The sequence below is a fragment of the Dama dama genome, chromosome 9 (assembly GCF_033118175.1).
Source record: "Dama dama isolate Ldn47 chromosome 9, ASM3311817v1, whole genome shotgun sequence".
NCBI classification, from domain to species: Eukaryota; Metazoa; Chordata; class Mammalia; order Artiodactyla; family Cervidae; genus Dama; species Dama dama.
Genome location: NC_083689.1, coordinates 95,000,061 through 95,013,064, shown reverse-complemented (window position 1 = coordinate 95,013,064; position 13,004 = coordinate 95,000,061). Strand labels below are relative to the sequence as shown.

Sequence of the window (13,004 nt, the reverse complement as noted above, 5' to 3'; positions counted from 1 at the left end):
AAGAAAAGGAATCTACCCATTTGTGGCCACAGCTCTTATTCCACCTGTAGTCTGTCCCTTTCACTCCGTAGCTCCAGTTTGCTTTTAATTCTTCAGTTTATCATCCGTCTTTTTTACTCTCATCTCAAACTGTAGCACACCTTCAAATTGGAAAGGTAAAATTGTAGAATGGTAGAAGGTGAGGGCTGCCTGTCTGTGACGTATCAGTTCACATAGCGAGAGATGTGAAGGAAAACAGTTCTGTTCTTAAAAATCAACTTACTATAAAGAGTCTCCTCTCTAGAAAGCAGACTTCTTTTGTTTTAGTTCCGTTAGGACTCAAGAGAGATACTCTGAATTTAGAGTTAGTGGTGGCTGCCTTGGAGGACGCTTGCAGTCACTCTCATACTGTAGCCACCCCCCATCTTCCTGAATCGCTCCCACCTTGCTCAGACTCCCCAAAGATGCATATAAGAATGTAACAAGATAAAAAGGTACTACTCTTCATTCCTATCAAGGATTTCTGCCCTGAAACCCAGCTCTTTTTCTACCAAATGAATTGTCTTTGAGACCCCGAAGGAAACCTCAAGATCTCACCCTCATAACTAGCTGGATTTCTGTTATTTGAAGCCCAGTTGACCCCTGGATTCCCAGGAACTCTTTCGAAAATCAACTTCCTAAAGTCTCCTCAAAGTCCCCTATGGATCCAGAGAATTACCATCTAAATGGTATTCCAAAGTGTCCAGCCCAAGCATCTGCCCCTTTTTCAACCAAATGGTTTTATTATTTCTGTTCCCTTTCCAAAAGATTTGCCCTTGCAATTTTGTCATTTCTATAATTGAAGAATGGGAGAGGACAAGAAAGAATATCCACAGTTTGGGTGTCATTTCTCAAGATGGATGTGCCTTTCCCACCTATTTCTAGTGATATCCTGTGGGTTCTTTCTAAATGATTCTATACTCTCCTCTTTGTAGTTAGCCAAAACTCCTTGACACATTATGGGGACAGAGATAGGATGTAGGATTCACAGAAGCACCTGCTGGCTGACTCATAACCCCATGACTGTTCGTATCATGCCCTGTGGGGTGGGGTGGTGTTGGCAGAAGGTTTCATGTGATATTTGCAGAGAATAATTGTCCCTAGTTCAGAAAGGTGACAAGAAATGACAAGTTTGTTAAATTAACAAACTAAAAGTAGAAGCCAATGACATGTCTTTATCTGCTTGTGGAAAATGTTTATAAGTCAGAACTATTATTAGGAGCCCAATAACCCTGAGAGTTTTGTATTCATTATTTTTTAGTGTTGCATGAGATAAGCTTATTAAGAGCATGCAATTTTAAAACCTTTATGTTCATAGAACTGGAATAACACCTGTAGGTAACCAAACTAAAATACACCTTCAAGGGCATTTTCTGTCATTTTGTTATTGAATTTATTTCATCTTACAAGAAAAAGAAAATACCATATCACTTATTTTTTAAAAAATAACTATATTCTGGCAGCATTTTTAAATGAAAGACAGTTCACCTAAACATAGTTTCCAGATATGTTACACTCCCATGGGCAACAGCAGAAACATCTTAAAATAGAATGTTGCCACTACCCCTGTATAGCTGCTAGAGGTTAAGGGTCCAAACTCTGAACTTATGAAGACAGGGTATTACATTTCAGACCTTCCATCTGTTAGCTGTATGAATGTATTAATTTCTCTACATCTCAGTTTCCTCACCAGTGAAATGGGAATAACACTTACCTTTGTTGAGATCTTGTTAGAGTTAAAGAGATAGTCCACTGTGTTAAGAAAATAGTGAGTGCTCCACAAATGATAATTAGACACCTGACCATATTTAAAATAGCACAAGCCAGTGAGGGTATAAAAGTGAAGAACCTAAAGGAGGGCTTCCTGGGTGACTCAATGTTAAAGAACCCACCCGCCAATGTAGGAGATGCAGATTCAGTCTCTACATCGGGAAGATCCCCTGGAGAAGGTGAGGGCAACCCACAACAGTATTCTTGCCTGGAAAATCCCATGCACAGAGGAGCCTGGTGGGCTATAGTTCATGGGGTTGCAAAGAGCTGGTCACGACTGAGCGACTGAATATAAACATAGTGGAGGTAATCACATTTCTTGAAGAGTTCCCTAGTAAGACCTATTGAAGAGAACAGTTTTCCATGGTCATTAGTCCTTCCTGATTTTGAGCTTGTGGACAAAGATAGTGACATTGCCCCAGAAAGATTTGTTTGTAATCCCCCTGCTACATATATGCAAGTCCCACAAAAATAAAAACTATATTTTTATCAACAAAAAAAGCTAATGAGGAAATATAAATGATCTTCTATAGACAAAAATTTCTTAAAAACTGAATTTTACAAAAATACCAAAAATGCATGCCATCTTACAGATCAATTCCATAGATTTTTGAAAGGAACACTGTCCTTGATTATTGTAATCCAAATCTCCACCACACACAGTGCATAAAGACAAAGGCCAGCTGCACTGTGAGCAAAGAACAGGGCATTTCCCTGAAAACATCATTGAGTCCGAAAGCAAAATATTCTTTCCTAACAGCCTCACTCTGGATGTCAACTAAGAGAAGGAAAAAAGGTAAACCTACTAGCATACCAGGCCTGGGTACAGGGACTAATTTTAATAAATCAGAGTAGAACATGAAAATGTCAACTTAATCAAGCATTTAAATTTTATTAATCAAGCCTAATTTTTATGAGTGCAAATAATCACTGAAGCTGGACAAATTTGTTCTCGATTGCATCAGAAACATAATTTTAATATTTAATGGACTGATGAATTTAAATGGAGAATTATCTTTATGAAACATGCTCTTCATAATTTGCCATTAAGTGAGAAATAAAAAAAATCAACATAAATCTTACATAAAGGTTATTTAACTAAATGTTGGTACTATAAATATTATAAAAACATTATGCACTAATTTAGCAATCACACAGTACACTACATAAAGCTGAAATGATAAGTGGACCAGGCAAGGTTTTCCTAGAATATAGAGCTCTTGTGTTACATTGTGGGAAGCTCATGATAAAACGGTTACGGAGGTTTTGTGTGAGGTTTCACGAACATTCTTTTCATTCAGGCTTTTGTGCTACAATTCACCATTCACCACAGACATTCTTTCCAGTTCCAATGCAGGTCTAAACCCACACGGGCTGTCTTTTGTGAAGTGATTATTCTTTACAAAAAGATAAAAAATATTTTATCATTATTATTTATAGAAAAGAGATACAAGGAGAACACTGAAGTTTTCTGACTGATTTTTTTGACATTCAAAATATGCTCCATTTTTAAAGTTAGACTTTCTGACATAATGTTCTCAAGCCCCAAAATATTCTAGGCACAAAGGGGGGAAAAAAACCAGAAAGAGAAAAATCAAATTAGCATCAGAATATTTTTCTCTTCAAATGTCCACCTATTCTCCTCACCTCCTCTACTATTCCCAATTATATTGCTTATAATAGGCAATAGCAGTGAATTTTTTTTAAGTTAATTAAACTTAACAGAGCAATATGGCTCAAAAGTTTGCTCGTATTAATCTCCAAGAAAAATTTTTTGTTCTGTTTTCAAATTCTATTCTTTAAAGGAACCTAATCTTCCCAAAGTGTAGCATTCCCCTTATATCTGCTAAACTATACACTATAAACTATAAACTATACACTGTACAGAACTTATTGCCTAGTGCATCTCTAATGCTCCCGCACATATCTGAGAAGATTGGACGTCATAGCAGCTCCATCTTTCTGCTTTGCAGAAAATGTTTTAAATAGATTATGTGGTCTCTTTATTAGGCGTATTTAAAAATTCCTAAGGTTGTTTCTAAAATCTGAGAAATGTAAAATTGTGCCTTTTTTGGTTACAAATCTGTGTTTCTGGAATGGAAATTTGGTTTTATAGAGAGAGGCTAAAGCAAATAATTTTCTTTTTGATTTGCAATCCACCTATTATTAATAAACAAAAATGTTTTGCTTTGAAAATATTAAATTTTCATAAAATAGATTAGTAATAAGACTAGCTAGCTTTTCATTTCATTTGGAAAAAACAGGTTAAACAATTCAATTTTGTAGTTTTTTTGTATAATTTTTAACCTGAAAATTTTTGCTTCAGGAAAGCATTAGTTTTTTAAAAGCACATTGCAGGTTAATAGTTGACCTATTTTTCCCTACTCAATCAAATTAATATGCAATATCCTAAAGATGCTAAGATTAGAATTTTCCCTGCAAGCAAAAATACATTACATTGTGAAGCCTTTAGATGGAGACATAGTTCAAATAAACACTAGAAATCTGTTCACAGTGCTTTGTGTAAGCATAAGAATGAACATTTAAGAATACTGAGAAGGAAATATGAAAAGAAATTCATTTAAGATGCTTACACTGATTATAGAATTTATACTGTATTTAGCATTTCTGAATGGAAGGGTTTTTCTGCATATTAAGCTGACACTTAAAAACTAAAAGGTTACATACTCTTGGCCAGTAAAGTAAATTTACTGTCCTTGCACCCTACAGCAAAGCATATTATACTGCAAATAAGAATGCTATTGTTGATGATGCAGAATACAGGCTGTATGTAATCAGTGGCATGCATCAAAAGTCATCTGATAGCCACATTAAAGCCACATTTCCTATTAAGAATCAGACTAAATTACAGAATGGCACTTCCCAGAATGAGCCAAGGAAATGCATTCTGTGAGAAGAAATAATTGTATTTGAGTGTCTTTGTAAAAATCAGGAAGTCTTTTAGCAGTAAGTAATAATGCTTTTCTTTTTAGTCTGCGTTCTTTTGTATTGCAATATATTCAGCTTCACTGGCAAGCCTATCACACTAATTATTATTACATCTAGTGGTTCAGTTATCTTGATGACTACTGTAGCTGAAATACTCCAAGGTCAAATCCTTAATAGCGTGAATCAAACTAAGCAGCCATCACACATGCAGTTGCTTTTGAGATAGGCTAGATGAAACAGTATATTCCAGACCTGTTTATGGGTTGTATTATTCCTTCAAATGTGGAGTAAATTATACATACAGTTTAATTGCGCCATTCATTTTGCAGAAGTTCTTTCTCAGAAATCTTGAGAGGTACAGGTGTCTTGTGGTGAAAATGACTGCAAGCGCACCTGTAATGATCTTATTGACCAAGAATGTCTTCAGCCCAACCTCCGGTGCTTTTAAGAGATCTGAAATAATCTGAGTGGTTATATGCATCTTCTCAATTCATAAACTTTCAATAATTTCATGTGATATTTGCACATGTAATACATCCATTGGCACACAAATGCATGTTCTGCTTGGTTTATGTACCCGTGAAATGATGTAAATGAACTCTAGACCATGTTGAAGCAAACTGCTTTACCCAAATTCCTCCATATCTCTAGGGTGGAAATAAGCATTTAGTTTGTAATGTACCCAAATATAAGCATCTGTACACTTTGGATGTTCTATGACTATGAAATTAAATAGGAAATGTCTTTCTTTTGTGACAATTTCTTTAATTTTTTAACATCACAGTTGCACATCTGGACAGCAGTGATTTCTTCTTTAATTTAAATGTGTTGCTTTTTTATAGACCGTTTAGAGTAAGGCAATTTGAATTGTGCAACTCTTCATTCTGAACATAGCAAAACATCCATTTAATTCAAGGATTATTTCTGAGTGAAAAAGTAAACATACAAAAGAAACTGGTTTGTGTCATCTTTGGCTTTCCAGGGTTTTTGGTTTTGTGGTACTCAATCCTTATTTTACAAAGGTAATATAACCAAGATTTGTCGTTGTTGTTGTTTAAAGAGATATAAATCAGTGGCAAACTTTAGCCTAGAGAAAATTATAGTACGAAGTGTTTTAAGAATTATTGGTGGAAATTTTATCCCCCTCTTTTTAAAATCATTTTAGCTTTATACCATGTACCCTGAATTAGTATTAAAAAGCAGGACTTAGGAGCCACTGTCTTGTGATGATTTTAATAATGAAGTTTACCTGAATCTACTTTCCCTCATCCTTCCACTGTTTTATTTTTCTTTTTTCTTGCTAGTCCCCCCTCCCTTATATATCTTTGTCTAGTGGAATAATTCTAAACATGTTATCATACCTTTATTCAGATTACCAGCATCATTTTTAACATCTTCAGCCAAATGAAATTTTATTTCCTTGCAAATCACAAAGCATTTAGTTGTGCCAAATTATCATTAAAAGTCATAATATTAATAGAGCATCTATACAACTGTATAAAATATATAGGTTCCACAGATGCAGTGTTGCTCCATTTTGAAAATGGATTTTTTACCATAAACAGCCACATACTATGTGTTATATGTCAATGACAAATTCATATCAATGTATGACAAAACCCACTGGGAAAAAAAATAATAATAATAAAAATTAAAAAAAAAATGTTCAGCAAATATGGACTATGAAAGAAGAAATATTATGCTTTTAAAAATAGTGTAATTTGCTTATCCTTTGGCTGTAAGATAGCTAGAATGCTGCATTTGCGCCTGTCTACATGTGTTTTTTAAAATGTCATCTTTATTAGTATTACGTTCAAGGAATAGTACCAAGAATCAGTTTCTTTCAGGACCTTCTTCCAGTGTCTGGCATATAAGTCTGTGACGAGCGACATTACAGAAGGTCATGTCACTTTTAACTGCTTGCATTACATCTTTCTGATTTCCCTAGTGCCCTTCCTTTGTTTGATTAATACTACTTGCTTTCAAGCAAGGTATCAGGAAGCATAATTTGGAAAAAGAAGTCTAGAGCCAATCTGAGATAGCCTCCCTCAAGAAAAGAGGAAAAACCCAACTTTGCAAAAATGTATCTTTTCTAACACATGCATTTTTTGTCACTCTTCATTTTTTTCCTCAAGAAAATCCTACAGATGTGTTGCTATTAAATTATTGCTGACAACTCTTTGGGCAACTGGACTTTGTATACTTGAAAACAAAACTATGTAGTCCTTATTTGGTTTTATTTGCAGAGGAAAGAACTGGAATTTGAGACCGGAACTTCTTTATTTTATTTGTTTTCCTTAGTTAAGTGTTAAACTCCAGCCCTCTCTTTCTAAATACTAGGTGTTACTTGAGTTCTCTGGGAAAGTTTTCAATTTTGTGCAATCATTAAATGCACTTCAGTGATATATACCATTTGTTTTTAAGAGCTCGGTTTGCAGTTTCTGTATTCATTGCATTTGGTCAAAGCTCTTGTCTCAGAGCACAGCCTAGCTTCTGAGATACTTGCCGTCAGTCATCTGTTTCATTGGACTTTTAAAGCCTGAAAATTAGTTGTGAAACCATTGTCGTTTAATTGGGAATCTTTATCCACAGCTCTACCTGTGCCCCTTTATGTATTTCTTAAAAAGTGAAAGTGAAGTCGCTCAGTCATGTCCAGCTCTTTGTGACCCCATGGACACCAGGCTCCTCCGTCCATGGGATTTTCTAGGCAAGAGTACTTGAGTGGGTTGCCATTGCCTTCTCCAGGGAATCTCCCCAACCCAGGGATCGAACCCAGTTCTCCCACATTGTAGACAGACGCTGTACTGTCTGAGCTACCAGGGAAGTCTTAGTGTCAGGGAAATATGAATCAGAATTGCGTGTGTCATTCAGAACCCTGACTATTTTGTCCAGGAAAATAAATGCATCATTTAATTTCCAAAAATTAATCTTTAAATATTATTAAATGGATGTCTTTTCTATTTTTATTAGTCATACACATTTTTTAAGTACTTTGGTGCAGGTATTGTGCTGAGCACTTTAAATATTAATGCATTATCTCATTGGATACCTAATCAACACTGTGGGGTAGGTGCTATGATCATCTCCATTTTCCAAGGTACCTTAAGTAAGCATCATCTGAGCAAAATGTAATAGTGGTATACATTCTGAAGCCGCTTAAAGGCATCCCTAGGAACCATCTGTATTGTACATCCTCACTTGTAGACGTTTATGTTGTAACATTAAAAAATAACTGGAGGAGGGGAAAAGCCCTCACTCGGGGGCTGCAACACAACACAACAGCCTCTCTTGAACACAGCACTTTGCTGCCAAATGTAAAAGCAAATGGTTGTGTTGGGTGGTTCTGGCCGCACATTTATGGAGCAATTGTGCGTAGCCAATTACCCACTTGTGCAGGGTAAGAACTGTTTGGGTTTTGCGAATGAAGAGTCTGATTCTGTAGACCTCTTTTGAGGTGTTCTTGAACGTAAGATCTGCAGCTGACTTGTGAAATGTGTAAAGTAAGTTCTTGGTTTGTTTCCTGGTTCAATAATATTTTTAATTTTGGAAAATTAACTTGAAGATATTGGAGAACTCCAAATCTTGAAATAATAGTTAAATATCCATGCTTTCTCTTGCCTGGCAAATCTTTGAAAACACTTTGAATATTTGCTTTTATTAATCTCCATCATTGATTAGATGTCTTTGCAGGTGAGCTAGTTGAGTTCTGTGAAATTAATGATAGACCTTCAACCAGCTGTTCAAAGATATGAAGCATAGATTATGTATTTCTCAGTTCAGTCTATCAACAAATATTTCTTGAACACTTATTACAAACTGCTAGGCACAATCTGACACCATTTTGCCTTCCTTGCATCTGTAGTATGATATGATAATTACTGAAGAGGAAAGACATATAATAGTCTTAAAAATAACCATCTAAAATATTGTTTGATTTTTAATGTACAAGAATAAAAGTATATTAATTTCATATTTCATATGTGACTATATGGGTAATCTTAGGGAAAAATTACTTAATCTGATTTATATCAAACAATCATATTGTATACCTCAATATATATAGTTTTTTTAAAAAATAGGTAATGACCAACCTTTAAAAATTACTTAATATAAACCTGAAATTTGAAACATCATTTTATTAGAGTTACAAATTTATAATCATTAAAAAGATCATGGAAGGGTTAGATCAGTCCTTCTCTTGTTTTCCTTTTCTTTCCCCATCCTTTTTTTTTTTTTTTTTTTAATTTTTTTGGTTTTTGAACTGGGCAGAGTTTAAGAGCTGGCTCTGCTATCCCACAACCTGAGTCTGAATTCTAGTTTAGCTACTTGGTGTTTGGTGGATTCTTTTGATGCAACATAATGTCCTGAAATATCGCGACTTCTTTTCCTGCATCAGCCTCCCTCACAAAGGGCCCAGTTTGGAATAGCCTGGCATACAGCACCTCAGTTGTACATGGTCACTGTTGTTGCCTATGTGTGTACAATATTCATGCTTCAAATTTTCAGGAAATTAAAAGGAAACATGAAAGGCTATCTGATATCCCCCATTTAAATTCTGTTGGATTATAAGCCTCTTGAGGGCTGAAATGAAGTATCTGTGTTATCCATCTTTGTATTTCCACAATCACTAGTACCATATGCCTTGGACAAGGGCATTTGTAACAAATGCTTATGGAGTGACTGAGTATAGTTAGAATGTCAAAAGTCCTTCATTCTTGCTGAGGTTGAATTGCTTTAGATGTTCCCAAAATTAGTGTAAACTCTCACCCGGTACTGGAAACAGCACACTGTGTTACTTGGTTCTTTTGAAATGCTGAATGTCCAAAGGAAAGGCCATTTAATAGAAAATTTAAAGTATGACAGTAAATTAGGAACAATTTCCCAGTTTGTCAAATGCTTTTCGTTATATCTTAGTTCATGAGAACTAGAAGTTTGTGTTCGGGCTCTTCTTTTAAATCAGTGCCTGCTTTTAAAATATTTGAGAAAAAGTATTAGAATAACTAAGGGTCCTGATATGTTACTTCAGTCTATGTAACTCTGTTTAGTAAATCTTCGTTATTGAAATTTTCATTCATAGCATATTCTTGTGTCTGTTATAAAGCCACAGGAAAGAAGAGTTAGCTACCTCTGTCTTCTAAAATTGTGAGTTTTGGAGAAAGGTTTAAAAATATTTGATGATCATGATTTTGTTGAATTTATTCAGAGAGAAAGATATTGGATAAAAATATAAAAGCACCACAAGAATTAAAAGTTATATTAAATGGCATAAATGCAATCACAAGTTGGCACGTAGCTGAACAATAACTCCCCTCAAAGTTGTAAAATTTTTGGTTTCCATGAAGTGTGTGTATATAAAAACATAATAAAACACCTGGAATGGGGTGAAGACTCATTTGTAATGCCTGCAGTTATATATTGATCCAGGCAAGGGGAAATTATTTGGCAAATCCAAAATGACTATTTCATTCTGCTGAAGTAGATAAACCAGGAGCCATTAAAAAATATATGTATGCATATCTGTCCTTATGGGCTATATATACGTGTTATACACACTTGATTATTGAATGCATTTCTTATTTTCTTTCAATAGTAATGTCCATGCTCATAACATAATCCATGTGTAAAATCACAGAGAATGAACATTAGAGTTGCAGGTAATCCACAGAAGGAACAGGTAATTCAGACATAGTCAAGAGTTGACATTTATTCATCAGAATTCAAATTGGAGCCATGAGAGATATTGTTAGTTTTATGCCATAGATCACTAGCATGAATCAATGAACTGACAATTTTTTATCTTAGGGTTTGGTGACAAGTAAATTAGAAATAGCAGAGCTGTACTCTGCTTAGTTATCTAGCTCCAAATTTAAAGGGCCTAATTAATATAGACAGTGGAGTAGGTGAAAAAGAAAAAGAAAAGAAATCTCCTGATTTAAAGCATCCTTCAAATTAGTGTTGGTTTACCTTATGCATAGTTCCAATTCTTTAAGTCGTCACAGAACATTTCACACAAATAGGGTTCCCCTGACTGGGGACTCAGGTCCCTGGCGTTCATCAATTAAATGCGTAGCATTTTCCTAATCCCTGCCTCTAGATCAAATATTCCCTCTCAGTGCCTCTGTTTCAAATGTTAATAAAGTTTTCATTTCCAAAAGGTTCAAAATGACAGAACAAAATTGCCTCTCTTAAAAAGCATGAAAACGACTTCTGTTTCTGTCTGCAGGTAGTGGAGGACATGCTAGAGGACGAGGAAGAAGAAGATGACAAAGATGACAAGGTAATTATCTTTCCCAGCACTTGGGTACCTGGGGATGGGGAAATGTAGACATGACACTGTTTTCACAGACAGTTAAAAAAGGAGTTGAAGTGTTTTGAGTCCAGAAAATTGGACAGTGCTGTTTATCATCCTAACAATGCCACTGCATGTTGCAAAGAGGCAGAGAGGGCTATAAATCGTCTTCGCTTTTGTCCAGAGCTGGGTCAAATATTTTTCTGCCAGGAACAAAAAAAATAATAATAATAATTCAGCTTGTCTGGAACTTGATAGCTCTCATGAAGATAACGGCAGTGACAACTGTTTTTGAAGGGCAAAAATTTGTCCTATCTGGAGTATTACAAATCAGGCTACACTTTGGGGGAAGAGAGAAGTGAAAAAATAGCAGGCTGTGTGCGTTAAACTTGGATATCGTCATCTGTAATTTTCCAAGAATTGCTTAGCAAAAGAACACATGTGTACATAGGGCTCTGGAGGGCATTTGAATAATCCCAGTGCTCACTGCCCTGGTCTAGACTTGGAAACAGCCCTACGGTTCCTTGGCCTGGAAAGTCTGTGCAGAGAGGCTCGCGTGTCGATTGCTGGCTGGCTTGCGGATGGTGACCACAGTAAATAACAGCTGGTTTCTGGGACAGCTTGAATTGGTTGTCCCCTGGGGAGAGGGGACAAGTAGAGGGAGAAACCAGAATGATCTTGCCCCGCTGCAGCAGTATGTGGAGTCAGGAGGACAGCTTTCTATGTCAAGGAGACTATTGCTGATGGTTTATAGCATCATCTTTGGGCATTTCTGCATCTAAGACCTAAAAAGTCTTAGGGTGAGATTGGGAGGAGGGGTGAGAATGAGCACTCATTTTGACCACATTGTTCAGCTTGTAAAGCCTGATTTTTGACCTACGCTGAATCTATCTGACTTCTGTTCTAGTGAAGCACTGAAATTTTTCGAAGGAAGAAGAAAAACAGTGTATCTTAATTTATGCCCTTGAACTTGGATTCCAGTAGAGATGTATACTTATATCCCGGTGTAAGAATTTGTGTGCTGGAAGCAAGCATTGGAAATGTCAGCAACAGCAACAAAAATTCTCAGTGATTAGTTAACTTCCTGAATGATTTTTTTCCTGACTAATATTCAATGCTAGAAGGAAAATAGAAACAGACACACATACACAAGCACACACATGTACCTTCTTTCTCCAAATGCATTCTTTCTCCCTTCTACTGCCATTTCAAACATTTTAAAATTGATAGCACTTTTATGTGAAATGTTTCTTCTGGATATCATTTAGTCATTAGCAACATCATCAAGCATTAACAAAAATCTCCTTTCTGCAAAAACACATGTGTGCTTCTTCCTAACGTTGAATAACATGAGCATACACTCCTGGCAATAAATGATATGATTTATTGTTAAGGTCAGTTGTGGAGCTGTAGAGAGCTTGTATTTTAACTCAGCACGCCAGCTCTGAATCATCATTCCTCTGCTGATAAACACTGAGCTGCCATCCATTTATGGCCATTTTTCCCTTGCTTGTTGCTGCTTTATTATTAAAGCCACCATAAAGATCCATCCTAGCAGCAAGTGTCTCCCAAGGAATGTTCATAAATGGAAACCCTTAGTGAAGTCTGGCACTTCAATGGCCCTGCTTGGAGTTGGCCTATATTTTTTTAGCCACTTTGTTGATATCCTATACACTAAGTTCCCTTTGTGGTCACTTTTTTAATAGAGAAGATGTTTGTGGAAAACCAGTAGCGTACCTGGTTAACCAGCTTACCAAAACATAGATGTCAAGTAGAAGGTGCAATGGTGGAAGGCAACTCAAATCTCTGGAGGGGCATCTATTGTTATGCAGTGTTTGATTGTCTGAAATTGACACCTTGGTTCTAACTCATTTTCAGATCTGGTTTACTAAGTTGACTAAAGTTTACTAAAGTGAGTGCTTAAATAACTCTATGAATTCACCTCTATTCTGCATAGGATGCCAAAAAGCAGTGGTGT

The 13,004-nt window shown here is 35.9% G+C and overlaps 1 protein-coding gene across 11 annotated transcripts in view; it reads left to right on the top strand.

Annotated features, from left to right (window-relative positions):
* MCTP1 (multiple C2 and transmembrane domain containing 1) overlaps nucleotides 1–13,004 on the top strand; it is a 556,529-nt gene that overhangs the window by 468,516 nt on the left and 75,009 nt on the right. For all 11 annotated transcript variants that reach the window (XR_009694230.1, XM_061152022.1, XM_061152019.1 and 8 more), the window contains one exon: nucleotides 10,961–11,014. Coding sequence is in view for 10 of the 11 variants with exons in the window: in XM_061152022.1 (XP_061008005.1) it covers nucleotides 10,961–11,014 (54 nt within the window). In the remaining variant the exon portion in view is untranslated. The remainder of the gene's footprint in view (nucleotides 1–10,960; nucleotides 11,015–13,004) is intronic.